This window comes from Pseudoliparis swirei, chromosome 19 (assembly GCF_029220125.1).
Source record: "Pseudoliparis swirei isolate HS2019 ecotype Mariana Trench chromosome 19, NWPU_hadal_v1, whole genome shotgun sequence".
NCBI lineage: Eukaryota > Metazoa > Chordata > Actinopteri > Perciformes > Liparidae > Pseudoliparis > Pseudoliparis swirei.
The window spans coordinates 24801857-24828681 of NC_079406.1; the positions used below are offsets into that span (position 1 = coordinate 24801857).

The following is a 26825-nucleotide window of genomic DNA, read 5'->3' on the forward strand; positions in this document are numbered from 1 at the left end:
TCTTTAATATTGCCGAGTCAATAAAAAGCTGTGAGCTGTAATATTTGTTAACCTTTTATATTCTATGCTTTTTTATGAAGTGAAAATCGAGAGGGCCATCAAAGGTAACGGTGACTCAGTCACTGGACAATGCGCCTCAACACTTTGACCCCTTGACCTTGTGATCTTTGACACCGGTGATGCTCCTGTTACCCGTTCCCTTGTGATCCCCCCCTTCCCGATCGCTTGGACCGATCCGAAGCGTCTGAAATGAATACAAACAACCGATGATTATAAACTGCACTACGCAACGTTTGCCTCTGACCTCTGTGTGGCGGACCTGATGATGGCAGAGGTCATGTGAGGTCACATAAGAGACACTTCTTTAAATAACTTGAAGATCGGCCTCATAGAGACTCGTGGAAGGACGTGGTTGAAATTAATAATCCAGAACAGGTTCTGACTGCTAACCTTTTAAAGAAACAGTTTTTCCGACATTTCTTAAAGCACCACCTGCAGAAGGCACAGGTGTTTTTTTCGGGCCTGATATATTGTCTTTTAATTGGCAAAAAAATCTGGGTTTTACCATTTACATCCACAAACAGAAAGATTCCTCCTCCATGAAGTAAAAATCTTGCCTAGTGCAATTTTAAGTTCACCTCGATGTTGCCGAAACCCCAACGTGACATCAACCTGCACCTGGACTCCTCCCCTTTTTATCCACTTGTGTTCCCCCAATGTGTCGTGAGCATAAACATATGTGTGTGTGTGTCTTTGTGACCAATCATACGACTTTAACTAATTTCACCACAAATTGCAGCAGTTAATCAACGGTTTTAATATTTCACTATGTAGGTATCAACTTGTTTTAGTTTACACGCAGCTGTGTATGGATGTAACACACGGGATACACACTTCGGTTTGTGCTTTTAATGTGTGTGTATTTGAATATTGTGTTCCTATTGCAGCCAGAGGAGCTCTTAGTATCCAGAACGAATACTGTTTGATTAGATGTCAACAAATTTTTTTTTTTTAAGTAAAAGTATCAGAATGTTAAAAAGATACGGGAGATTTATGAGACGAGAACACGGCAGCACACATCGCCGCTGAGAGTTTATCGATGTGACTTCCTCTCCTCCTCTCTTGCATCTTTTAAATGTTCACATATGCCCGTGTCTTTATCCCGTTTAATCTCAAAAGTCCGCCGCAGGCGACACTCTGCGCTCGTTAACTCAAATGCTGGCAAAGAGTTAATTAATGACGGCAACCGCTATTTTTTTACATTAAATTACATCACATGTCATTTAGCAGATGCTTTTATCCAAAGCTACTCACAATAAGTGAATTAAACTATGAGTATACAAACTCAATTCAATTCAATTCAGTTTATTTTGTATAGCTCATAATCACGAATTACAAATTTGCCTCAGAGGGCTTTACAATCTGAACTTTTACTTTGGAAATACTGACTTTGTACTTTTCTTTTCTTTTTTGGTGTTTTGCTTTTGATCTCAAAATGTCGAATACAACCAATTTCGTAACTGGAACAAGTGCATTTTAAAGCAGCTAGAAATGACATGAATGAGATTCCTCAGCACAAATGTAATAGGGGCGGCTGTAGCTCAGTGGGGTAAGAGGGCCGTCCTTCAACTGCAAGGTTGTGGGTTCGATCCCCGCTCTCCCCATTAGCTGCAAGTCGAGCAAGGCACTGAACCCCATCACCACTGCTCCTTAATAACTAAGGATGGGTTAAATGCAGAGAACTAATTTCCCCTTGGGGATTAATAAAAGTGTATATTTATTTATTTATTTATAATAAAACAGTTAGTCTTCAACTTAATTTACTGTAAAAAAAAAAAAAAAAAAGAGCAATATGAATGAACATGTACGCCAGAATATGAATATGTGAGAAATTTTCATTGTCAGTTAACAGCACCTGTGGGGCAGAAGGTGAATAAGGGGGCTAACTCAGAACAACAAGAATCAAGAAAGTAAAGTTTCTTCAAGAAAGCCAAACTACCTAAATATTATAAGTAATACCATAAGTAAAACCATGAGTAAAACCATATGTACACTACCGTTCAAAAGTTTGGGGTCACTTAGAAATGTCTTTATTTTTCAAAGAAAAGCACTGTTTTTTCAATAAAGATAACATTAATCAAAAATACACTCTATACATTGTTAATGTGGTAAATGACTATTCTAGGTGGAAACGTCTGGTTTCTAATGAAATATCTCCAGAGGTGTATAGAGGCCCATTTCCATCAACTATCACTCCAGTGTTCTAATGGTACATTGTGTTTGCTAATCGCCTTAGAAGACTAATGTCTGATTAGAAAACCCTTGTGCAATTATGTTAGCACAGCTGAAAACAGTTATGCTGGTGATATAAACTATACAACTGGCCTACCTTTGAGCTTGAAGTTTGAAGAACATAATTAATACTTCAAATATTAATCATTATTTCTAACCTTGTCAATGTCTTGACTACATTTTATATTCATTTGATAAATAAAAGTGTGATTTTTCATGGAAGACACGAAATTGTCTGGGTGACCCCAAACTTTTGAACGGTAGTGTAAGTGCTATTAATTTTTAACCAGAGGAAGCGAAGCCGAGGGTCCAATTTCCGATGCTGGAGAACAGCGGGGCTGAGACTCTGTGATGAACTCGGCTCAGGCCTCGTCTTTACTTCCTGCCTGAGTCTTTGCTTTTATGCCACATGAGCCGCCGGCTTTTTGCTGTGAATGTCGATAATAAAACCCGATTTTATACTCGCCACGAAATCTGCATGCATTTAAAATTTATTGTGCCGCTCCGAATAGGAGTGTGCACTTATCTACTTCCTGTTTTAACAATTCCACATGATTTCCCCAGAACAAAACTAAAATATTGAAATGAAATATTCATTTTGCAGCAAAGCTATACTCAGTCCGGGGCTCATGGGACCAAAAAAAACCCTTTTCTGACAATTCATTCGATAACAATGTTTCACCTCAAAATATAGGTTAGGTAATGACAATTCTTTTCTTTTTTTTCCCGATGTCGATGAGTAGAAGATATTCCTGCTTTATCAAAAACTACTTGACCTCATTTAGATTTGGGAAGTTTACAAAGGAAACAATGGAAATGGTCTCACGTCCTTGTTCTGCTTTTATTTTGAAGGAAAATGGTGGTATTAGAGAGTTTTGATGGTTTTCAAGCTGGTTTCTTTTCCCCCACAATGAACACAATCTCTCTCTCTCTCTCTCTCCCCAGCCATGCGAGAAACCAAGGAGGCCCTTGACAACGTCAACGTGGGCCTGGAGGTCCTCCAGGAGGGAACCGGGCGGCTCAACTTCAACCTGAGCCTGGTCCGGACCGGCATCAACCGGACCCTCAGCGACCCGGGCTGCCGCGATGAGGACTCGGACGCCACCACCGCCCAGCTGTGTCGCAACATCCGCCAGTCGCTGTCCCTGCTGCAGATCGGCGCCAACTTCACGCGGGTACAGAACCGAATGCAGACGGGACTTCGCTCTGACTTACGCGACTGATGAACTTTTGTCTACATTTACACTACCGATCAAAAGTTTGGGGTCACTTAGAAATGTCCTTACTTTCAAAGTAAAGCTCTATTTTTCAATGAAGATAACATTAAATTAATCAGAAATAAACTCTATACATAGTTAATGTGTAACTGACTATTCTCTGGTGTTTAATGAAGTCTCTACACAGGTGTATAGAGGCCCGTCTCCAGTGTTCTAATGGTACATTGTGTTATCGCCTTAGAAGACTAGCGGAGGGGTAGAAAACCCTGGAAAACCCTTTTTATGTGAGCGCAGCTGAAAACAGTTATGCTGGTGAGAGAAGCTCTAAAACTGGCCTTCCTTTGAGCCACAAGTTTGAAGAACAACATTAATATTTAAAATAAAAATCATTATTTCTAACCTCGTCAATGTTTTGACGATATTTTCTATTCATTTTACAATTAATTTGATAAATAAAAGTGTCACGAAACTGTCTGGGTGACCCCAAACTTTTGAACGGTAGTGTAGATAAATATATATGTGTGTGTGTGTGTATCAAAGTTTCCTTTGTCTGTTTATATTTCAGCTCCCCAATGTGAACGCTCAGCTGGAAAAGATGAACGACGTCCTGAGAACGGACCTCAGTGCCATCGTCCAGCAGGTGAGCCGGTACCAGAACTCTGTGTCTCATAATCCACCATTTTACCTTTGGTGCTTTGTCGACTCGTGTTTTAGCTAAAATGATGTATTAAAAGAAATAGAAACTGGACCAAGAAGCTCCAGCTCCCAACGCTTTGTCCTTGTTCCTCTCGCAGGGCTTCGCCTCGTTGAACGACACGCCTCGCACGGTGGTGGAACAGACCAGAAGTGTTGTGGAGAGTAAGTCACATTTTACACCTTCCCGCTAAAAAAGCAAAAAACGAAATGTCATAAATTAGATTCGATTAGATTAAACTTTATTGTCATCACACATGTACAAGTACAGAGCAACGAAATGCAGTTTGGCATCCAACCAGAAGTGCAAAAGAAAATATCATAATAAATACAGGATATACAGATTATATGAAATAAAGTGCTATACAAGAGGGCGGCTTAAGGCCTGACCTGGTGCTATTGGTAATAACTTTAGACAAAACAGCAGACAGATCAAATCAACATTTAAATAATGCGGAGCTCTAAACATAAACTATATGGGGTTGCTAAACTAGTGCAAATATTCAGTGCATATTAAATTCCCGCTTTGTGTGTTTTTTGTCCATTTGTCGCTTCTATCATTCTGCCTCGTGAGCTTGAGCGCCATTCAGTCGAATTCAAGACATTTCATCGTAAAATGAAATCAAGTGGAAGGTTTGACGTCTTTAAATCGTTCTTTCTGGTTCAAGCGAGCGGCTTTTACACGGGCCAATTACTCAAATCGATGGATCGATTGATTGATCCGTCTTCTCAGGTGTGCAGGGTCTGGTGGACGGCATCGGCAAAAACATCAGCAGGTTTTCCAAGGTGTTCCCCGTGCAGAGCTCCCTGTCCAACTTCACTGTGTTCATTAGCCACGCCCACGCCAAGATCGAGGACCTCTACCCCGACATCGACAAGATGGACTTCTACAGGTAAACAAACCTCCTAAAACCTAGAAACTGAGTGTGTTGGGGGGGGGAAGAGATCTCGATACCGCCTTCAGGGGAAGCTCTTGACTCCGTAGCTTTGCCCCCCCCCCCCAGGTGGATCGGCTGCATTGGTCTCTGCTGCATGGTGGTCCTCGTCCTGGCCTTCAACTACCTGGGCCTGCTGTGCGGCACGCTGGGCTACGACAAGCACGCCTCGCCCACCACGCGAGGCTGCATCTCCAACACGGGAGGAACGATGCTCATGGCGTGAGTCACGAAGACCAGAGCGGATAAGATGGGAAAGAGCGGAAGAGATTTTGTTCTTCTTTTTCTTTTTTTGAATATACTTTATTGATGACAATGCACAATATGACATAAAGGGATCAAAGAAGAAGTATTTTATTTTTTTGTGTATGTGTCAATCAGTTTACAATTGTAAAGAAGAAAACAGGAAAGTAAAAGAGAAAAAATGAAAGAAAGAAAGAAATGATACAAATAAATAACAAAGGCAACAATTTTTAAAAATAATTATATGAATTATGAATAATAAAACACCGACCCACAGAAGATGTTGTTCTTCTAAAAGAAGAACTTCTTTGCATTTATAGTATAAATGCAAAAAATATATTTATTCACCCAGTATAGTTTTCCCTCAGATGTAAAAGTATTATATTTGGGATTAATTTTTTTTCCACCAATGTATTTTTGATACATTTAATTTGAGATACGGATCCAGAGTAAACGGCTCCTGCTCCTTGTAGTTCGCCACTTCCTCCACTAGTTTCCACTCGTGCTCCACCTCCACCTCTTACCCCTCCGTCCGTCGTTCTCCACAGCGGCGTGGGCTTTACCGTCATCTTCTCGTGGGTGCTGATGGGAGTGGTGACCACCATCTTCCTGGTTGCAGGAAACATGGAGAAACTCTTCTGTGAACCCTTCCACACCAAAGACGTCTTCAAGGCGAGTTCACGAGTCTTTCAAAATAAAACGTGTTTTTAAAATATGAATATGTGGGTTTTTTTTGCCCACATTTAGATTTTTTTTAAAGTGGGACCATGTCATGGACTCCTGTCTCCCTCCAGGTGGTGGACACCCCTCATCTGGTCAACCCAGACTGGAAGAACTTCATCCCCGGCTACATCTACAACGACTCCGACCTGGAGCTGACGGCGGAGAGCTTGTACAGGTAAAGAAAACCCTTCTTTTTTATCTATTTAGCCGACGCCGTTAGCCCGCCGCCTTTCAGAAAGCGCTGCATTATCCGTCTTCTCGACATTTGAATACATCTGAATGGATTTAGCAGGAGGGCTAAACATGTATCCAATAACAGGCTGTAGGAATTTGAATAACGTTTGTTTTGGCGCCGGCATCAAGCGACTGAATGGTCTATTTCCATGGATGAGGATGCAAATATGAGAGAGAGAGAGAGACCTTTATTGACCTTGAGAAGCTCATTAACATAATTTCCCTTCGCCGTCTGTGCCGCTTCTCGGCGGTTGCGTCACGCTTTCATCATCTCTTATCACTTTTAGTTGACTTTCATGACTTCTTTTTAAAAAAAATATGATATTTTATTTAGGTATTTTTACAGAAATACATCCTTCAAAGTAAGGATGCATAATAATAATACACAATAAAAATAAAGTGGAAAAAACCATGCATCTGGTCCGGATGTCTGCGGCCAGAAGTGGTGTTCGTCTATGACTTGTTTAAAATATTCCTTTTTTTGTTATAGTTTTAACTGTGTTCTGGCTCTGTGGCACTCCGAGATTCTTGGATGAAGAGTGCCTCACAAATGGAATCCATTATTATATATTATCATCTCCTTCCACTGAGAAGCAGTCACAGTTGTGGCAGACGTGCAATCGTTATTTTTAGTTTAGTTTAGCTTATTCACTGGATCCCCCGTTAGCTAACGCCTTAGCGGCCGCTAATCTTTCCCCGGGGAAAGGACGACTGTAATACGTACACAAAAGTGCAAAACATGACGTGAAAAAACAAACAGTAAAAAAATAGCACAGACAGAATAATAAGTGCAGTCGATGACCAGGATGCATATTGTGCAGTACGTTATTACCTAATTACCTTCGCATTGAAAATGCGGAAGGTAATGTTTTGATCGCCGTGTATTTGTATGCCTGCGTGTTATTCGCATAAGTCAAAAAGTATTAAACCGAATCGCATGAAATTTGGTGGGATGATTGGTTATTATCCGGGGACCATTTGATTAGATTTTGGGATTGATCGGGTCAAAGGTCAAGGTCAAGGTCATGAAAAGGTCAACATCTTATTTTAACCATAAACCGTAAATTTGTATGCAAATAGCATGCAACTAATGCCAAAATGTTCATGATTCAATGCCCAATATTGTGATATGCGAAGGTATGCACTCTACCGAGTGCCCGTTCTAGTTTATACAAAGAAAGATCAGATGGCTCCAAAAGGAATAGAAAATGTCAAGGAGTTAATATCAGGCGCTCATTATGGTTCCAACAGGTCTCTCTACCCATTAAAAACCAACCAGCGCTAACCCGGAGTACCCTGTGAGAGTCGGTACGTCGTGTGTCTGGCTCAAAGGTTACGAGGAGCAATCATTCCGGGCTTTTGAGGAATTTTACACCGTCCACTACGAGGGAACGTCATGTACTTCCAGTCAGTTTCACTTGATGGCAGCAAGTATATTATATGTTTTCCCCTCCTGTTATACCTCTTGTTGTATGTGTGTCTTCCTCAGCACTTGCAAAGAGAACAAAGGCATCTACTCAGCCCTGCGTCTGGACAAGGTCTTCAACATCTCCTCGTTCCTGAACACGACAGTGGTCAGTAAACGCACCATGGAAACACGCAGGGTCCAACTGAGGGTCTTTCTATTGATGTATTCCTTCATAGGAGATAGATATTAGACTCGGTAACTGTGGTATCATTGACAGAAATCGTTACACCAATCGTACAGATGATATACTTCTTACACCAATGATGTGTTTGAGTTAATTTATGCTAATTTCACACTGTGAATCATGAAAAAATACTCTTATAGGCAGTTAATATGCAACAAATCAATTCACCGAACGAGGGTTTATTGTTTATTGTTTCTTGTTTATTAAGGATCCCCATTAGTCTTCACCGTAGTGGAGACTATTCTTCCTGGGGTCCAGGCAAAAAAAATTACAATACAATACAAATACATAAAAGGCAGTAGAGCATGATCAATTATCACAAAAACACTTAGACTTAGAAAACAACATTTACGTTCAAAGTAAAATAATAATAAAATACCTAAATACCTAAAATAATAACCTAATCTACTGCAATTTCCTTTCTGATTATTTCTGCCTTAAGTTTCCTTTTGAAATCACATTTATTTCTTGTTAGAGTCACATATGAGGGGAGCACATTCCAGTAAGCGATGGCTCTGGACATTACTGTTTTCTTAACCCTTGTGTTGCCTTCGAGTCATTTTGACCCGAATCAATATTACACCCCCCGCTTTAGGATTAATTTGACCCCATTCAATGTTTAATGTCGGTGTTCTTTCGGTAGTCAACAAACAAACATAAAGTGCCTCACACTTAAACTTGGAAAACAATATTAATTCTAATAATTTTCTGGAGGTTTTAATTGCTGGCGTCAAATTGAACCCAAAGGGTAAAATATGTTAGTAAATATAAAGGTAACAGGAGGGTGAAACATTGATTCGGGTCAAAATGACCCGAAGGCAACACAAGGGTTAAGTGAATTGGTTCTGGGGAGAGGAAAAGTAAAGTGACCACTGAGTGTTTGTCTAGTATTATAACCACATCTCTCAGTAGCAGGTGATAGCTGTAAAGACACACTGACAGGTTTCTGGGAGGAATACACATGATTAAAAACAGAATACGGCTAAGGTTAGAGTAAATGTCGTGTGCAACTTGGACTCTGTAAGCTACGGGCTGGAGATGTCCATCCTTGGCCGCGCGCGGCGTCTAATTAACTAACGATAAATCTTCTGCCAGAACGACGTCCGCGCTGACGGCCGATAGCCTCAACGGGCCTCGGCTCCTTACTCGGCGTCTGCCAGAGACGTTGCACTGATGTAAATCTCTCTTCCTTCTTTGGCCCGGAGCTAGCCACCGTGAGGCGTTCAGGGCCTCGCTGCCAGTTGGCAAAGCGGCCTTGGCTGCTTTTTGTTTCAGCCAACAGCTGATGTGCCCAAAGCTGCACACAGGACATTTGTCTTCATTCAGCGGCTGCACAAGCTTTACGTTTCCAAAAGTGTGACATCCTGGCTGCCAGCAATATATATATAAATATACACTGCCGTTCAAAAGTTTGGGGTCATCCAGACAATTTTGTGTCTTCCATGAAAACTCACTTTTATTTATCAAATGAATTGAAAATTGAATAGAAAATATAGTCAAGACATTGACAAGGTTAGAAATAATGATTAAGATTCAAGATTCAAGATTCAAGATGTTTTATTTGTCACATACACACACAGGGTGTGCAGTGAAATGAAAGTGGCAATGCTCAGCAGGAATGTGCAAGGGCAACAAGTACACACTATTTACAAATAAAAAACAACACAATATTTACAGTAAGTGTGTGTGTGTGTGTGTGTGTGTGTGCCTAAGAGGGGCAGTTGTGTGGGTCTATGTGGGGGTCCTGGTGAGGTCGGAGTTCACAATCCTGATGGCCTGAGGAAAGAAACTCCGTCTCAGTCTCTCTGTTCTTGCAGCGTGACTACGGAGGCGCCTGCCTGACCGCAGCAGCTGAAACAGTCTGTTGTTGGGGTGGTGAGGATCCTTCATGATCCTGCGGCTCTGGTTCTGCACCTCCTGGTGTACAAGTCCTGCAGGGTGGGAGTGTAGTTCCAATAGTGCGCTCAGCCGAGCACTACTCTCTGCAGAGCCTTCCTGTCCTGAGCGGAGCAGTTGCCAAACCAGGCTGTGATGCTTCCTGTCAGGACGCTCTCTACAGCTCCAGAGTAGAAGGACTGAAGGATCCTCTGGGAAACTTTAAATTTCCTCAGCTGCCTGAGGTGGTAGGCGCTGCCTTGCCTTTCTCACCAGAGTGTCTGTGTTTGTTGACCATGTCAGATCCTCGGTGATGTGGACTCCCAGGTATTTATCGCTCACCCTCTCCACAGTAGTCCCGTTAATCCCCAGTGGTGAGTACGTCCTCTGTTGTTGTACCTTCCTAAAGTCCACAATCAGCTCCTTAGTTTTGGTGACATTCATGATGAGGCTGTTGTCCGGCACCAGAGTGACAGATCAGCAACTTCTCCGTAGGCCTTTCTCGTTGTGGAGATCAGGCCCACCACCAAAACTTGATGATGGTGTTGGAGCTGAACCTGGCCACACAGTCATGTGTGTACAGGAGTACAGTAGGGGCTGAGGACGCAACCCTGGGGGGATCCTGTGTTCAGGGTGAGGGGTTTGGAGGTGTGTCTGCCCACCCTGACCACCTGTGGCCTGGCGGTCAGGAAGTCCAGGATCCAAGCACACAGCGGGGTGTTCAGTCCCAGCTCAATCAGCTTGCCGGCCAGTCTGGAGGGGACTATGGTGTTGAAAGCTGAACTATAATCAATGAACAGCAGTCTGACATAGCCCCCCCTCTGGCTGTCCAGATGAGAGAGTGTGGTGTGCAGTACCTGGGAGACAGCATCATCCGTGGATCTGTTTGGGCGATAAGCAAACTGCAGCGGGTCCATGGAGGAAGGGAGGAAGGCGCAGATGTAGTCCTTTATCAGCCTCTCAAAGCATTTCATGACCACCGAGGTGAGGGCCACGGTCGGTAGTCATTCATACATGCTGGAGAAGCATTCTTGGGCACAGGGACAATAGTGGATCTCTTGAAGCAGGCGGGGACCACGGACTCAGCCAGGAGAGGTTGAATATTGTGGTGAACACTGGAGCTAGCTGGTTAGCACAGGTCTTCAGTACTCGCCCAGATATGCCATCTGGACCTGCAGCTTTCCTGGTGTTCACCCTCAACAGAGCCCTCCTCACACTGTGCTCGGTCACAGAGAGTGTGTGTTCATCCCCAGCGGTAGAACTCACCTCGGCTACGCTAACGGTGTTGTTGTTAGCCGGCGAGCTGGCGCTGTTGTTGCTAGCCTCAAACCGTGCATAAAATGAGTTCAGGTCGTCCGCTAGGGATGCGTCGGCACTCACCATTGCGCGGGGTCTGCTCTGGTAGTTTGTAATAGTCCGTAGCCCCTGCCATAATATTTGAAGTATTAATTTTGTTCTTCAAACTTCAAGCTCAAAGGAAGGCCAGTTGTATAGCTTATATCACCAGCATAACTGTTTTCAGCTGTGCTAACATAATTGCACAAGGGTTTTCTAATCAGATATTAGTCTTCTTAGGCGATTAGCAAACACAATGTACCATTAGAACACTGGAGTGATAGTTGATGGAAATGGGCCTCTATACACCTCTGGAGATATTTCATTAGAAACCAGACGTTTCCACCTAGAATAGTCATTTACCACATTAACAATGTATCGTGTGTATTTTTGATTAATGTTATCTTTATTGAAAAAACAGTGCTTTTCTTTGAAAGATAAAGACATTTCTAAGTGAACCCAAACTTTTGAACGGTAGTGTGTATATATATATATATCTTTGGTTGGTTAGCGTTTATCCAATCAGATTCTGTGCAGCTGAGTTACGTAAATGATGTCACTGTTGAATTTATCAGTTTCCTTATTTGATGGATGGATAGATAGATAGATGAATAGATAGATAGATAAATAGACAGACAGAAAGATAAATAGATAGATACATAGATACATCCACAGATAGATAGGTGGATGGATGGATGGATGGATAGATAGATAGATGGACAGACAGACAGGGCAGGATTTATACATCTAAGTAAAGCAATATTAAATCTAAAAATGCACAATATACAGAATATAAAAAAATGAAAATAGTAATATTAAATTAACTAACAAAATACTCGTGCAAATGTAACCAAACAATCCCACTACGGAGTAACGGGGTTATAGCTAACCTGTGAACCGGATTTTGTATTAATTTCATCGTTCTGAATTTCTAAAAAACATTTTAAAACAATTTGTCTCCTCAGCACTTATTGTGTTGGAGATGTTCTCTCCTTTGGGTGAATCCAACCCACGAGTGTCACAATATCAATTTAGGAACAAACAACTTCATTCTTTATAGCGCCGCATAAAAAACATACGTTTAATTTTTCCGGTGGTGAAATTACATTTTACTATTCAAAACATCTCTTGTGGAAAATCATATTTGGTTATTGCTTTCAGAACAAGCGACATAATAAAAATGAATAAACAATAATCCAAAGTTCTTTATAGTTATTGACACATAAACGTGGAGTCATTGTCGACGTGTCTGTCCAGTGGGAATCGTTCGCTCTCTCTTGGTTTCATAGTTCGTAGAGAAACGTGAGTTTTGCGTTCCGATGTTTTCACGTGGACGGACATTTACCGTAACACACTCAATCCAAAGTGCTTCACGTGAGACACAAAAGGCATTAAGATACAATATGAATTAAATAAACGATTAAAGGAGAGGATTGTGTGCAAAAATTCAATAAAAACAAACGATTTACAGTCGAGAAACAAGAAAAAACAACATTAACAGACAGTATTCTAGTGGGAGATGTGAACTTTCATCCCAAAAAAAAGGAAAGAAAACTGTGATTGTAGATCAGACCCAAGCTTTTCTCAAAGGCCCACGGCGAGATAAAAAACCTGTCACGTTTGATGTTCGGGTTATATTCAGCTTCCTTTTAAAAAGCTCCAATACTCCGGGCGTGTAAAGTTAAACCTGCTTCCTCAAACCTTCCCGCTGTGTGCACAGTTCACCAAGGAGGTGGTGAGTCAGCTGGACAGCGTCAGGATCGACCTGAGGGGCATCGTCCTGCTGGAGGCCGAGGGGAGGAGGAACCTCCTGGACTTCTCTGAGGCGGGGCTGTCGGAAATCAACTACGCCGACTACCTGGAAGAGGTTCACTTCAACTCTGTTTATTCTCTCCTCCGACACGACCTGTCAGATTCACTGAGATGTATTTCCCCGGAAACAAACTAAATAATAACAATAAAAGGTTGAAGTGCACCCACCAGCTGTCCCGATAAACAACTCACTCTCCGAGAGTCGGGGTTTTAGAGCCCATTAATGTGAGATAATAATAGTGTGTATGAATGTTAGAGGCATTCTGGTAAAACAATATATCACACAAAGCAACCAAACAATTGTGCAGGTTTCTAACCACGTTTTTCGCTTTGAATTTAGATTATGAGCATTGAATAAGTTACTTCTATCTACTTGACTTTACAGTATTGTTGATTATATTTATTTGTTATTCAGATAATACATACGTCCTCTTCATTAAAGTAAAGTTATTCAAGTTCCTGAGTGTTTACTTCTTAAGAAAATACTGGAGGAATATGAGTCGAGGTGGTTTTAGATGGTAATACTGCCCTCTTGATCTGTTTTTAAGACAGAAGCTTTATTCTAAATAGTATTTCCAAGGTGCAGTGGGATCTTTTTTATGTATTTATTTGTAATGTAAAGGCAACACAATGAACAAAAAATAATGAAAGAAACCGCTTTCTAAATTATGGAGCTAACAATTATGGATAAGGATAATCATTGCCAAAAAAAAGACATTTAACCCGAGTGCTTTTTTTTCCTCTGAGAGAAGAATGATATATGTTTTTTCTCTGTAAACCCGTCTTCAGGTCAACAAAGGAGTCACGGTGATGGACCTGCTCTTATTCGCCAGAGAGCTGGAGGCCCAGACGGACCTCATGGTGAGAACGCCTCGCCGTCATTATTTAGTTTAAAAAACAACCACCCCACCTGTGTCCTGTTCCACGGCGTATCTTCAGCTGACAGACACATAATTAGATTTTGCTTTATTTATTTTATTCATTTTATTCATTTTTTATTTTTATTATATTTTATTTATTTAATTTATTATTTAATTTATTTTATTTTATTTATTTCATTTATTATTTCATTTTTATTTTATTTTATTTTATTTATTTTATTTATTTTATTTATTTTATTTATTTTATTTATTTTATTTATTTTATTTTATGTTACTGGGAGACATTTGGTTGTCTGGTCAACAGCTCTGCCGGCATAGAAACCGTCTTCACGCCTTTATTTTCTTTTTTTATTATAGTTTTTAACTGACTACTCTCTGTGGCACTCTGAGATTATTTTTGAATGAAAAGTGCATTACAAATAAAAGGCATTATTTTGATTATTCAGGGGGTTTCAGGGCAGAACCACACGGCACATGTATTCACCTCCGTATGGGGACGCGTGGGAGAAATACAAACGTTTGATTAATATTTGCAGCACGGGGAAACGATCAATAACTTCTCTGACGAGAACATTTCCTCCAGCGCTTATATGAATGATAATTCGACAAATATTTGCCTGTTTTCCAGCCCAGAGGCGCTCTGCAGACCGCCCTGAAAGGCCACGCCGGCACGCTGCGGCAGATCCACAGGCAACAGATCGTCTCCATGGAGCACGCCATGGTAATGCACATATTCATGCTACTCTGTCTGGCTTAAAGGAAAACATCCACCCTGAATGACCTGAAACTACATAAAAACACCAAAGTGTGTCTTTTGAATTCATATATTCAATATTTACAGCGAAGCAAACATGTTTTCCCTCCTGGGAAATGTAGGAAAATGAATAAACAAAACAAAACAGAAACAACACCAAAAGAAATTTGCTAAAGTGGATTTCCCCTTCAAGTGTATGTATAAATACATATAGTACGATAGATTAAGGTTTATTTATTGTCAGAATGCGTTGTGTTTCCTGCACAAAATATTTGAATTGTAAGGCGATCAATATTGCGCAACATTTAGCAGCTAAAGATCCACAGAATTCCCTCACAAGGTGGTGGAGACCAAAAACAGAGAGAAAAGGGAGTGAATATTAGACTAATGTTCATCATGTGGCCAGAAACACAACTCTAAATAGATGACAATGTTTTATTTTGTCTATAATTAAGCAACTGTTTGCAAACAACTTTATAAGATAATGTCAGCGTTGAGTTATTAGCTTTTTATTGGCTGGAAACAAATCAATTACTGCAGGTTTAAAGTCAAATGTACTTCAAGATGCTCAGAGGAAAAGTTGTGATGTGGTATTCGGTGCGTTATCCTAATGCTTGTTTCAAAGAATCCTTGAGGAGGGAAACATATTTCGGTGTTTTTCATTCATTATCATCAAAAGCGAGAGTGTTTTTGACCCTCAGGCATGTGTGAGCCAACACGTCAATAAACAACTTCAAAATTCAGTTTTCCTCTCTGTCAAAGGCGATGTCATTATTTTGAATAACACCACAGATTTACAGCGACTGCCAACTCAGACCGGCTTTGATGCACTTCACAGCTTTTACAACAGCTTTTTATGTTTTTTCTTTTTTCCACTTTCAACTTCAAGAAATATGTTAGAGCGAGGGTAAGCTGAAACGAAACGTGTCCATCATGTGTACTTTAGTGTCCCCATACATTTTTTTTGGAACATTTAGACATCTCACTAATGACATATATTAAACTGGGAAAATATATCTCATTTTGGGTGGCATTGTGCGTGAATGTGTGTGTCATCGTATTTAAATGTACATAAACGTCTCGTACGTCAAGGGTTTTGTACAAAATATCCACTTAAATAAATGTTCTCTACTCTCCATCATTGGTGGCAAAAAGGTGAATAATTGCTTGCTTTGCATTGTGGATATTTAATTTTGGAACAAAATTCCTCAGCATGCCTGTAAAAGCAGAATATTGTTTTAAAAAAGTGGTTTTTATTCTTGCCTGTTTTGTGTTTCACCGGTGGATTATGACCCCCTGAGCTTCGCCCCTGAGCTTTCTGGGATTTATGTCGTTAATTTTAATTTCTCCTCTTCAATTTCCCTTTTGAAGAGCGCGTTGAACCAGAGTATGAGGTTCCTGGAAAGAACCACCACAGATCTGCCGGTAAGTAAACCAGCCCTTCGGTCTCAATACGACATGTAGCATTAAGACGTTAGCTCAAACTAAATCTCTCATTTCTTCTCCGCAGAACAAAGTTTTAGCGGTTCTCGATGCTATTGAAGCGGCCCAGTACCTCATCTCCCAGAATGCAACACATTTAATCAATCGGGTAACTCAAGGGCTCCCTTGCTTTGTTCATAAATAAAAAATGTGCAACATAACTGCACCGCTAGCTTGTGTCCACGTACACTTCCTGTCAGCTGGCTTCATTCACGTACACTTGCAACAGGAAGTAAACTGCGACACGTTTAAAATGTTTAGACGGAAAGAATCGGTCAATAAAATTATCTTTAATTCACATTATGCTTCACAGGAAACGGAAAGATACACGGCGACCATCGTTGGCTACTTCCATCAATACATAGAATGGGTCAAAACATCAGTAAGTGTGTGTGTGTGTGTGTGTGTGTGTTCATTTTTTAACTCGCTTCAGCTCTTAAAGCTGCGATGTGTAGTACCTGCTCCAAACAGATAGGGGGCAACATTTCACCTCTACACAAACCTTATGTTCAGCACACAGAGAGTTAAAATACGGGCAGAAAATACCTTGTTGCATAAGAGTTTTGGAGAAAATAAAAAGAAGACAATTATAACAATTAGAACCACTATAAATTGAAGGAATGCGCTGTGTGGCTCTTTGCTTTTATGCCGTAGTTAACTTAAGGAATTCAAAACAAGGGAGTAAAACATTTTTTTTTAAAGAGGCATGAAGCTGTTTTGGTGTTCCCAGAGTGGTCAGTGGAACATTTATTACCTTCGCATTGATAATGTGGAAGGTTATGTTTTGATCGCCGTGTATTTATTTATTTATTTATTTGTATGCGTGTTACTCGCATAACAAAAAAAGTTTTAAACTGAATCGCATGACATTTGGTGGGATGATTGGTTATTATCCGGGGACCATTTGATTAGATTTTGGGATCGATCGGGTCAAAGGTCAAGGTCATGAAAAGGTCAAAATCTTCTTGAATTGCATGAAATTTGGTGGGATGATTGGTTATTATCCGGGGACCATTTGATTAGATTTTGGGATCAATCGGGTCCAAGGTCAAGGTCATGGAAAGGTCAAAATCTTCTTTTTACCATAGCGCAGTCAATTTGTATCCAATTGGCATGCAACTAATGCCAACATGTTCATAATTCAATGCCCAATCTTGTGATATGCGAAGATATGCGCTCTACTGAGTGCCCATTCTAGTTGTTTTTGTTTTCCGAGAGCACCGAAAGTACAAGCTGTGAAACCTTCTAAGCACAGCACGGTGACACAATGGGCGTCAATGTTATTGAGCGGCACGCAGAATTTAACCTTCAGAATAAGAGTTTGATGTGTTCCTTTATTCACTGTTTATCTCTCTCTCTCTCTCTCTCCTTCTATCTTTCTCTTTCTCTCCACACAGTTGGCTCTGGAGGTCGCACCATGCAAGCCCTTCAGCAACATGCTGGACACGGCGGAGATCATGACTTGCAGTTTCTTGGTTGACTCCATGGTAAAAATATCAGTTTATTTTTAGTTTAGTCTGAACTTTCTTCGTTTTAAATCGATAGTTGACATTTCACACGATGATGACAAAAATGTGTGTATACACGTGTGACTATAATGTACAACTGTTTTCGTAGGGCTGCAGCTTACATTATATCACACATTAATACATCACATTTTTGGTCTATAAAATATAAAACAATAGAGCTGAATAGGGTCATTTTACAGATTGCTTGTTACCTTCGCATTGAAAATGCGGAAGGTAATGTTTTGATCGCCGTGTATTTGTATGCGTGCGTGCGTGCATGAGTGTTATTCGCATAAGTCAAAAAGTATTAAACCGAATCGCATGAAATTTGGTGGGATGATTGGTTATTATCCGGGGACCATTTGATTAGATTTTGGGATTGATCGGGTCAAATGTCAAGGTCAAGGTCATGAAAAGGTCAAAATCGTCTTTTTTTTCACGGTCAATTTTTATGTTCATAATTCAATGCCCAATCTTGTGATATGCGAAGGTATGCGTTCTACCGAGTGCCCATTCTAGTTTTATTTTGAAATCTTTTAAAGTATGTAATTCATCATCACAAAAGACAAACAAAAGCACAGAATCCTCACAATTAATCACGCGGAACGAGGGAATATTTGCGGTATTTGCTGGAGAAATGACTTCCGTGATTAATGGACGATCAAAATACTACAAATCAATTCATGGACTCATAATTTCAGCTTCAATCTTTTGTTTTTCCTCCTCAGAACACGTTCTGGATGGGCCTGGGCTGCAGCACCCTCTTCCTGCTCCCCAGCATCATTCTGGCTGTGAAACTAGCAAAGTTCTACCGCAGGATGGACACGGAGGACGTTTACGATGAGTGAGTACACTGAACATTTATTTTAGACTTTGTAAAAATCGATATGTAATTAGAGTCGGTAGTCAATACAAGATATGTTTTTATTAGCTGTTGATGGTTGCAGGACCTCCTCTTCTCTCTACAGCTTCTTATTCTCTTACCTTCTTTCTGATGCCATATCTAGTTGTGTTTTTTTTGTTTCAATTTGTAGATTAATAACTTACCTTCTGCATTTGAATATTATTTGATAATATTGAGATTATTTTAATTTGAATAAAAAACATTTTACTTTCAGATTTAATACAAATTAAATAACCATTTTTACGGTGTGTTTTTTTTCCATCTCTTCTGGTTTATGGTTGTTTATTTGTTTGTTTTGTATCCTTCCTCTTCTCTTCCTTGTAGTTCCTCTGTTTCTGGGACTTGGCATTTTACTTTGTGATAACCATTTCTACTATTTTCATCTTCCACATCTTTTTATTTTGTTGTCGTTGTTACATTCCTCTCCTGTCAAGCACTTTGGCACTTTACAAAGAAACGTTGACGCGTTTGTCAATTTACATTTCTCCTTCGCGGGTTTTCACAACTTCATGGTGCATTTCCTATCGCTCGACATTTTAATTACAATTTTTATGTTGATTACTTTTCTCCTTTTTTTTGTCTATCTTTATAGCATTGAGACAATTCCCATGAAAACGTAAGACATTTCACCCCACCTCCTCTCCTCCTTCTCAACGTCACTATCACTCTGTGCTTTTTCTCCGGATCTTGTAAATAGACTTGTTTACTAAATTATTGGTGCTGGTTTACGTTTTTAATCTTGGATCCTCTCCTCTGGGTGGACGGTGTGCTTCTTGTCGTATGCTACCTTTTAAAAAAAGTGCCCCTTACCCTTTCACGAAGGGCTCTTGCAATCATCACCTTACAAGTCCACCTGTTCTTTGTAAATTATAGTGTAAATAAAAAAATATGGTTTCATAAAAATAAAAAAAATTCATCTCTCAACATTCTTGTAAAAGTTTGACTACTCTCAGAAAGAAAGCATTTTTACTCGCTCAGCATGTCTCCCGCGTGACATCTTTCATCCCCTTGTTTCTACGTGATCTTTTTTGTTTTCAGTATGGAAATTGGTAATAATGGTTATCATAGTGAGAGTCCACAAGGTATCCCAAATCCTATGCTGACAAGGTAAACCTATGTATAATAATCCTGTTACTGCATGTTATGGGTGGTGAATGCATGCCCGGGGGATGTGGTGGGCTTTTTCACACACACACACACACACACACACACACACACACACACACACACACACACACCGACACAGACAAACACACACACACACACACAATATGGAGCCAGCTGAATGAGAACAAAATAGCTCACAAGTAATGGTAGCTTTTATTGTAAGATATCGCATATGACAGATTGTGTTTTTCAAATTCAAAAAGTACTTTTTCGCAGATTGGTGAAGACATATCAGTGAATAATTTAAAATACGCATATGTGCAACTCGTCAAATCCCGACCCCTCGGTCTGTTACCCCTCTGGCATCAGTGATGGTCATGTTGTCCGTTACATAAAATAAACGTCACAACGCCGGCATGTTTTCAGGTTTACTTGCAAAAAAATAAATAATAATGATATTTATGTGAGCTTAGAATGAGCCCTTTACATCTTCAACAGTCCACCTTGGTTCTGCAGACGCCCGTAACCAACACACTGGCTTTAGGGAGTTCCTTTTGCATTGTTATGTCACCTTAAGGCCACCGTAGTTCTCCTAAAGCACTTGGAAAAGAAGGGTGAGCGGCCGAGTGGTGTTCGGTTGGTTGCAATCTGCAACATGACCACTAGATGTCACTGCATGCCACATACTGATCCTTTAACGCCACAGAAATGAGATTGTATTGTAAACTCTGTCTCAGTCCGCCTATTTTTGCCATATTGATGTCTATTTTGGTGGTGGTGGGGGGGGGGGGGGGTCTTCTGTTTCACTAACCGGCTGCATGTCCACGTGAATGAAAAACATCCTCCTGTCTCTTCTCATTTAGAGTCAGCCAAAATCCGATGAATGTGCACCTGATCCTTTTGTTCAGCGAGAGGCAAGCATGCAAACGCTTTGTGGTGTGACGACGACGCGAAAGACGCTCCTTTTTCATTTCTTCTTCTTCCTAATCTAGCGAGACGCTTAACTGCATGTTGTGTATTTTTTTAAGTTGCGTTCGGGCGAGGACGCGTTCCGGGGCGGACGACCTGCTGCGACTAGAGCGACGAGAAGAGAGCACAACAGCTGGATCAGACCACAACTATCCTCTTTCAAACCAATCGAATTTGAATTTTTCATAAGAAGAAAAGCAAAAACAATTTCTAATTTGTAGTCTTTACTTTAGTTGACCTTGTGACTTCGATATTTTTCGAGAAGTTGAAACAAGTTAACAAGAAAACCACCCCGTCCAAAAACAACAGCATGCTTTTAAAGGGGCAGTGAGTCATTTATTACCTCTATTGACAAGAGCGACTGAAACACTGACACTTCACCCTCCAGTTTCTTTTGAAACCATCTTAACCAGAAAAATTACACAATCAACAGTCACAATCACATAACAGGAGTGTTTAAATTCAATTTTTGAAATAACCCCCCCTTAACTAATATGATCATCTTGCTCTTTCACACAGTAAACAACGTAACCCGCTGCCCCTTTAAGTTGACGATGAAGCTGTTCTGCTCTCTGCCTCGTGAACCAAAATGAATTGTGACGTTAAAGCGTTTCCCCTTGTGTGTGTGTGTGTGGGTGTGTGTTTGTGTGTGTGTATTCCCGGTAGCGTCCCTCCATATGACACTATGAACAGGTTCCCGCGGGCCTCGGCTCCTCCGAGGCACATCGACTGGTGACAGAGAGCCGGAGCTCTCGTTCTGGCTCCTGAAAGGTACCCGAAAGCCGAACCTCTGTTTTCTGAAACGCCGTTTTAATTTTTTTACCTTCTCCATCCTCGATCTCTCTTCTGCGCCGCCGTCAGCTCCGCCTCCATCCCCTGTTTCTGTGTTTTTCTGCCCCTCTAACCCAACTCTCTCTCTAACACTTCTTCACAGCTGGTTTTAGTGCTTTTCTGCTCACAGATTGACTTTGCAGGAAAACCACCATGGTGAGAAAATGCTAATTCTGGAATCCCTAACGAACCGTGAATGTCTTCACGGCGTTTGTGTCTGACGACGTGTGACCGCTTTAATGCACTAATCTGCTTTTTGTGATGTTGTGATGCTGATTGAGAACATCATTTGCTTCAGATCCTGAATATCACATGAGATGTACAGCATTTTGGGATATAGCGTTTAATATCTGGACAAAGCAGGTTTTATAAGACTACTTTATCTATTCTGATTACTATATAATATATATTTTCCCAGTAGCATGGAGTTCCTTGAGAGACTTAAGTGACTGCACTCTTGTGTCTGTTGCTTCACAACACAGCCCGAGCTGGAATAATCTCCTGGGCCATTCAAGAGAAGAGAAAAAACAAAACAATGCATGAATTAAACCCTTACTTGATGAATCTAATTAATATTTCTTTAATATTTGCCTTCCCAGTGCCCTCGAAAACTGGAACTGAAACGCACCATCGTAAGTAAGTTTGCCTTCTTAGATGTCAGATTAAAGCCGTTGAAGTTAAAGTCTGTTGCAGTCCATGAAAATAAGTTTTCTGCATTAATAGTGAGAAATAAAATGCATCAGAATAGTTGGCGAAGGAAAAGTGGGGAGGATTCTCCTCAAATGCATTGGCTTGTAATTAATTATTTACAAATTAATCATATTTTGCTGTGTCTTGGATCTCTATAAAACGTGGCAAAGAGAGCTACAACAATGTCGGACGTTTTTTTTTCACATTGTATTGTTATTTATTTAACTTTAAGACTCAGTGTGAGGAGTGATTAGTGCAGGTTTATGGCATGAGAATAGTTTCCTGACTGTAAATTATTGTACACAAAGTAAATAAAGGACAGCATGCAGTAGAAATTGTGCTTTACTTTTCTAAAAGTGTTACAAAAGTGGATTAATGTCCTGGTACATTCAGTATTGGTCACTGCCTTGTGTATATATTTTGTTTCCTCTGTATATTTAGTATTTTAATATTAGTATTTAGTATTTTAATATTTGTATTTTGTATTCTTATTGTGTTTGTGTTTTATTTTTATTTTGTATTATTGCTCTAATGTTCACCTGCTGCTGTGATCCTGAAATTTCCCCACTGTGGGACTAATAAAGGAATATATAATCTAATCTAATCGATAGTTCATGTTTACTAATCATAACCTTTTCTATCTATTTCCAGGCTGTTTGTCTCGAGCCCCTCGGACCATAAAAAGCTGGTTTCTTCACAACAGAAGAGGAACACACAAATCCTTTTGTTGTTTTTTATTTGTTTTTTTATATGTAGCTCAACTCAACCTCCTCAAACAGGCAGATAACAGGACAGCTAAATGCTCCCCATCCGAGGAACTCTGCCTGCGGGACACGAGACTCTTCTCTCTCAGCGTCAATCTGAGCCGGGCTTGTTCTGCATCTTTTTCTTCTGCATCTTTATTTTTTAAAGGACTGACTTGTCTGCGTTTACATTTGTTCAGACACAAAAAAAACAGCTGAAAAAAACACATTCAGCGAGAGGACGGTGACAATAACTGTGATGCCTGTTCATATCAATGTTCTCCTTCGCGCTTGAGAAGATGGCCGGCTGAAAGGTCACCCGAAGGTCACGGCGACCTGGTAGACGAAGCTTCTTTTTTCCCCACCTGCTCTGGATGTATCGTATTCGACCCAAAACAGCGGAACGTCGAGGAAAAAGGTCCAAGTTAACGTGACATTTAAGGCATGACAATTTTTTATTCTGGTTGGTTCCGGATGGCACGTCCGTTGTTACTGCAGCGCGTGTGAGGCGGTGGGTCTGAACGTTGTTTTGCTGGATGATTTGAAAAAATAATACAGAAACAGGTAGATTTGTATGATTAGAATAAAGAAATTTCGCATGACTTAAAAATATATATATATATATATGTTTACACTATTACAGAACATTCAGACGTCTTTGCTGGTTGTTGAACGGATTGCAAATGACCGGTTGCCTTTCAGAACTTTGTTTCATGCAGTTATTTTATTTTTTTTACAGATATGCTCTTTCTAAAAAAGGGAAAATCCACTCACAGATGCAATATTCTGTGATACAGTTGTTTGTGTTCTTTACTCCCCCACCCCTCAAATAATAAGTTTATTTTTAATTTTGTCAGGTCTTTATTCCTTACGTTTCCCAGAATGCATTTAAACAATCAGAAAATTACACAAAATGAAGTGTGGGACCATTTTTCATCAAAGTGACTTTTTGCTGCTTTCTGGTCAATATATTTATTTTTTATTTGTATTGCTAATTTTTTTTTTTTACGAAATCAGGATGATTTTGTCTCGAAATTCTTTAAAATTAAGCAATTTCTGGTTATAGCCCCTCCTCACAAGTTGTGTATGTCAATGGCTGGTAAGAAGTTTAACCAAAGAGGGATTTTCCCAACTTCAATTGAGTCATTTGATTGGTTAATGTGAACTGACAGCTTAAAAGTTAGACACAACACAATATTCTATTATTATGGAAATATGATTTTACGTTCCCGTCTCTTTAACACTATTTGGAGCCTTCAAATTTATCGCGGGACCATAAAGGGAGTTGGAAACTACTGTTTTCAGCTAAAAAGCAAATCGGAGGGAGGACCCTCAAATCACAACAACATCAATCAAAAGAAATTGATCACCAAATACAACTTTACCAATAACATATGTATTTGATGTGGATTTTCACTTTAACATAATGTTAGAGCTATAACTTAATATTTCACAGGCTGATAGATGGTTCCCGAGCTAACAACAACACTATAATGTTGAGTTCACTAACATGTGTACTGAGATTTAGTGATGATGCGTTTAAAGTGGAGAAATACTTTCTCAAGCCAAATTGGGATTTTTTTTTAAACTGTAGGTCTCAGGTCTTTAGTGGTCTATCAGTAAAGTGCTTATTCTGCTTTAAAAACCCACAGTAGCTATGGATACATCTTTTTGTAACTATACGGAACGAGTGAATGTATTCGAGCTATATCTTTTATTTTGAATAACTTGATGATGTTGGCTGAGAAATATGCTGAACTCTTTATCACTTGACGCAACGGGCAAGCCAATCTAGTCGTCCCAACCCCTTTTCGCCTCCATGTTTACGGGTTAGATTTAGACAATCCAATCACGGGACAGTTCAAAAAGTAGAAAGCCAGTAGAAAGCTTAATGGTTTGCAAGGTGGATGGTGTTGATGCATCGTGAAAAATGTCCATCGTAACATTTTAAAAAGTTGTATTTAGCGAATTGTCTTTTAAAAAGCCATCATATCTTGCAGTACCATTGTGTAACTTTACTGTACTAAAATTGTCAATAAAATGAAATAAATGTAAAGTACATTTCAATGTACATTTTCACTATTTTGGTGATTTTTTTTTTTTTAAACGCTGACACAAACTCAAAGTAGCTTTTGGATCTCTTAAAACCAACGAATAAGCACAGAAAACATGTAATCTGCTGAACTTCATTTACCTTTATTACATTGTGTTGTAAACTAACACAATGGAAAACTAATTTCAGGAATTAAAAGGTAATTTTAATAATTTCACATCAACGTTAGCTAGCAGATCAACGTTAGCTAGCAGATCAACGTTAGCTAGCAGCTAAAGCTAGAAAGCTATCTGTCGTACATACAGTAGGTCATATAATGAACCTCATGTACTTGTATTACATTGATTTTAAACTAACAACACAATGGCAAACTAATTTCATGAATTAAAAGGTCATTTTAATCATTTCAGATCAACGTTAGCAAGCAGCTAAAGCTAGAAAGCTATCTGTCTTACATACAGTAGGTCATATATACGTGTACATGAAATAGTACTGCATAGAACTACTATAGTATATGTAATAGTACAATATACACAGCATACTGTATATGTAGTAGTACACACTGTCTGCCGGCGATCTGGATAAAGTTTAACATGGCGCTAATTTAAAACGGCTTTAGTTAGTATAAAATGAGCTCAGAGTTTTTATTTACTTTTTCTTGTTAAGATGGACATTTTTTAAGTACAGTGTGCTCACTTCACAGGACTGTCATTCTTGTCTGCTAGCATCTGGATTTTACTTTTTAAGTGCTTAAAATAGATACATCAGCAACTGGTTTGACCTGCGTCACTGACGGAGCCATAGCAGCGTCCTATATGGTGGCAACGAGTGTATAAAATGTGAATAAACTTTGAAATTCAATTTATTATTGTCACTTCTTTTCAGTTTTTATTTAAATTTTATTGGACTTTTGGTTAAAATGCTTTAAAAATGTTGAATCCAAATGCGAGATTAATTTGACGGTTTAAATTATTTGTGGGAAAGCAACACTCAAATAAATAAACGGCATCGCACACATGCGTTTAGCAAGAAGGGGCAATTATACAACATATTTAAAGCTTTATATATCAAGATATAGATAAGCTACTGATGATTAATGTGTTTCATGAAAAACAAAGAGACATGTTGCATACTGTGGTGGAAGAAGGACTCAGATATTTTACTGAAGCAACAGTGCACAGATAAAGAAACGTCATGCATTTTAAAATGTGACATGGTAAAAGTACACAGGTATTATCTTAAAAACACACCTGAAGTACTCATTTTACAGGAAGGCCCCATTCAGTTGAATGCCTTTTACTTAATGGAATTATGATAGTTGATACTTTGATGATTACATCACTTAAATATCGCAGCTATACACTACCGTTAAAAAGTTTGGGGTCATCCAGACAATTTCGTGTCTTCCATGAAAACTCACTTTTATTTATCAAATGAATTGAAAATTGAATAGAAAATATAGTCAAGACATTGACAAGGTTAGAAATAATGATTAATATTTGAAGTATTAATTTTGTTCTTCAAACTTCAAGCTCAAAGGAAGGCCAGTTGTATAGCTTATATCACCAGCATAACTGTTTTCAGCTGTGCTAACATAATTGCACAAGGGTTTTCTAATCAGACATTAGTCTTCTAAGGCGATTAGCAAACACAATGTACCATTAGAACACTGGAGTGACAGTTGATGGAAATGGGCCTCTATACAGCTATGGAGATATTTCATTAGAAACCAGACGTTTCCACCTAGAATAGTCATTGACCACATTAACAATGTATAGAGTGTATTTTTGATTAATGTTATCTTTATTGAAAAAACAGTGCTTTTCTTTGAAAAATATAGACATTTCTAAGTGACCCCAAACTTTTGAACGGTAGTGTATATAATATGCCAT

The 26825-nt window shown here is 39.5% G+C and overlaps 1 protein-coding gene across 1 annotated transcript in view; it reads left to right on the top strand.

Moving 5' to 3' along the window:
* Positions 1-25794, top strand: part of prom1a (prominin 1a) — a 62870-nt gene extending 37076 nt beyond the window's left edge. Inside the window, exons 8-27 of the mRNA XM_056439771.1 lie at positions 3238-3467; positions 4075-4149; positions 4304-4367; positions 4936-5095; positions 5207-5359; positions 5929-6052; positions 6175-6278; positions 7827-7911; positions 12920-13066; positions 13801-13872; positions 14521-14613; positions 16018-16071; positions 16157-16237; positions 16442-16510; positions 17526-17615; positions 18365-18480; positions 19133-19156; positions 19579-19647; positions 21283-22079; positions 22789-25794. Of these exons, the coding sequence (XP_056295746.1) occupies positions 3238-3467; positions 4075-4149; positions 4304-4367; positions 4936-5095; positions 5207-5359; positions 5929-6052; positions 6175-6278; positions 7827-7911; positions 12920-13066; positions 13801-13872; positions 14521-14613; positions 16018-16071; positions 16157-16237; positions 16442-16510; positions 17526-17615; positions 18365-18480; positions 19133-19156; positions 19579-19647; positions 21283-21352 (1880 nt within the window). The 3' untranslated portion in view covers positions 21353-22079; positions 22789-25794. The remainder of the gene's footprint in view (positions 1-3237; positions 3468-4074; positions 4150-4303; positions 4368-4935; positions 5096-5206; positions 5360-5928; positions 6053-6174; positions 6279-7826; positions 7912-12919; positions 13067-13800; positions 13873-14520; positions 14614-16017; positions 16072-16156; positions 16238-16441; positions 16511-17525; positions 17616-18364; positions 18481-19132; positions 19157-19578; positions 19648-21282; positions 22080-22788) is intronic.
* The last annotated feature ends 1031 nt before the right edge of the window (positions 25795-26825 follow it).